Source organism: Mustela putorius, unplaced genomic scaffold (assembly GCF_011764305.1).
Source record: "Mustela putorius furo isolate JIRA1106 unplaced genomic scaffold, ASM1176430v1.1 tig00000127_pilon_pilon_pilon, whole genome shotgun sequence".
Lineage (NCBI taxonomy): Eukaryota > Metazoa > Chordata > Mammalia > Carnivora > Mustelidae > Mustela > Mustela putorius.
The window spans coordinates 1942996-1945758 of record NW_025421288.1 but is presented as its reverse complement, the minus strand read 5'-3'; the positions used below and the strand labels follow the sequence as shown (position 1 = coordinate 1945758).

At 35.6% G+C, this 2763-nt stretch overlaps 1 protein-coding gene across 1 annotated transcript; it reads left to right on the top strand.

Annotated features, from left to right (window-relative positions):
- Positions 1-545: 545 nt before the first annotated feature.
- LOC101685715 (olfactory receptor 4C11-like) lies at positions 546-1478 on the top strand. The gene has a single exon (XM_004781918.1). It carries the CDS (start codon positions 546-548, stop codon positions 1476-1478), a length of 933 nt encoding a protein of 310 aa, XP_004781975.1.
- The last annotated feature ends 1285 nt before the right edge of the window (positions 1479-2763 follow it).

Sequence of the window (2763 nt, the reverse complement as noted above, 5' to 3'; positions counted from 1 at the left end):
TTCTCGCTTGTTCTCTCCCCCCCCCCCCCCCCTTTTAGGTTTCATTATGGAAAACACTACCAGATTCTGAAACATTCCTTGAATGTTCAGAATATTACGAGAAGACACTTCACAACTCATTTGTCAGGTTCAAATGGTGTGAGTGCACATTATGCAAATCATGCATGATTTTTCTTCATTTATGTACATTCTACCCTAACAGGTCCTTGCTGTAAACAAAACAAAGATATTCAGCTCAGAAAGATAGCCTCTTACCAAATCCCCTAAATTAATATTTATTATGCCTGAGGAATCAAGTACTGTTTCATTATTGATATATTTCACTACTTCCATTAGCAATTAGGTGAATAGATTGTGAATGAATTTTATGACTTGCACTTTATTCAAAAGAAAACAACACAAAAAGTAAGGGATTACCCACTGGTAAGTGGCACATCCATTATCAAGCATATGGATTTGAGCCTCCAAATGGAGTATTCATTTCATATTGTTTTTTCCTTTGCAGATTATTTTTAACCAGTGCTTTCTCCACTTTGCCTGAAAAAATGTGGCAAAATATCAGCGTAACTGAATTCATACTGTTAGGATTGGCCCAAGAGCCTATGAAAAAGAAGATGGTATTTGTAATCTTCTCCATTTTCTATGTGGGAACCATGATAGGGAATTTGCTTATTATTGTGACCATCAAGTTCAGTCGGACACTTCAGAGCCCCATGTATTATTTCCTATTTTACTTGTCCCTTGCTGATTCCTGCTTCTCAACTACAACAGCCCCCAGACTAATTGTGGATTCACTCTCTGCACAAAGAACTATATCTTACAATGAGTGCATGACTCAAGTCTTTGCTCTACATTTATTTGGCTGTATGGAGATCTTTGTGCTCATCCTCATGGCTGTGGATCGCTATGTGGCCATCTGTAAGCCCTTACATTACTCAACCATCATGAGACGACAGGTCTGCACCACCCTGATCATTCTTGCATGGATAGGGTCTTTTATCCATTCTATAGCCCAGATTATTTTGGCATTGAGAATGCCTTTCTGTGGACCCAATTTGATTGATCATTACTGCTGTGATTTGCAGCCCTTGCTGGAACTTGCTTGCATGGACAAATATATGATCAACCTATTGATGGTGTCTAACAGTGGGGCCATTTGCTCAAGCAGTTTTGTGATTCTGATGATCTCATACATTGTCATCTTGCATTCACTGCGGAACCACAGTGCAGAAGGGAGGAAAAAGGCTCTCTCGACTTGCACTTCTCACATCATAGTAGTAATCTTATTCTTTGGTCCATGTATATTCATATATACACGCCCCCCAACCACTTTCCCCATGGACAAGATGGTGACTGTATTTTATACTATTGGGACCCCTTTTCTCAACCCAATCATCTACACCTTGAGGAATGCAGAAGTGAAAAATGCCATGAGAAAGCTCTGGTATATTAAAATTACCACAGAAAGCAAAAGATGAATTGAGGACTTAAGCAGATTCCTTAAACATGTACAGATATCAAATATGATAGTGTACATCCACTTGCCCAACACTCTCTAATATAATAAATAATAAATATGATTTCCTTATTTTTTTTTCTACCTCTGTCCTCAAACTTGTAGCTTTCCTCATAGTGCCAGCCTGGTCTCTTCCCCTGAGAGCTCAAGTTTGACACTATGGGTTATGAAATGCTCATATTTCATAATATGAAATATTTCATAATATGAAATATGAGTTGTAGAAGTCTCTTGCTATAGCTCCTATAGGAAGAGCTATATATATCCTCCTATAGGAGCTACAACAAGATACTTCTGCAACTCTAAAAGGAAAAGAAGTGAAATAACCTATGGGGTCAAAACTACCTCAGAAATTACAATACATCATAGATGCAACGTATTTTCTGAGATTGTAGTACAGAAAGGTAGAACCTAATTTAAAGGGAAAAAAGTGTATATTATTTCATCTGAAATTGGGTTTATCAATGGAATAAATGAAAGTATGAGAGGCATTCAGAAATACTTAGTGAACTCGTCTCTAGTTAACAGAATTAGAGGGAATGTACTAATTTATCTGTACTTTCCTAGAGAAGGCGTAGTGTTTATTGACAAGTTAGAATTACCAATAGAATTTTGATGCTTATAGTGAGCAAAGTAGATTATCAGCCTCTCTTCAAATATGTGCATGCCAGGGGTGATATCATGAAGTTTTAAAATTCATTCATTTTAGAGAGCACAAAAATATTAAATCAAAGGTACACATGCACCCCAATATTTATAGGAACAATATCTATAATAACAAAATTATGGAAAAAACCCATTTCCATCAAATGATGAAATATATATATATATATATATATATAGTCATGTATTTACCTATGTATAGTGTATATAGTGTATATAGACTATAGTGTATAGTCATGTATAGTGTATAGTAATACACTATATATAGTGTATTACTCAGTCATAAATAAGAATGAGAAATGAGATATAGTCATTTGCAATGACAAGGAGCTAGAGGGTATTATGATAAAACAAGTCAGAGAATAAAAATTCTATATGATTTCACTCATGTAAAAATTAAGAAAAAAATGGGTACAGTAAAAACATAGAGAAGGGGCAATTCAAAAAAAAAATTCTTAACTATAATGACCAAACTTCTGGTTACCAGAGAGGAGATGGGTAGGAGGACAGTTAAATACATGATGGGGATAAAGGAGTACACTCGTGGTAATGAGCACTGGGTATATGGTAGGTAAGTGTTGAAT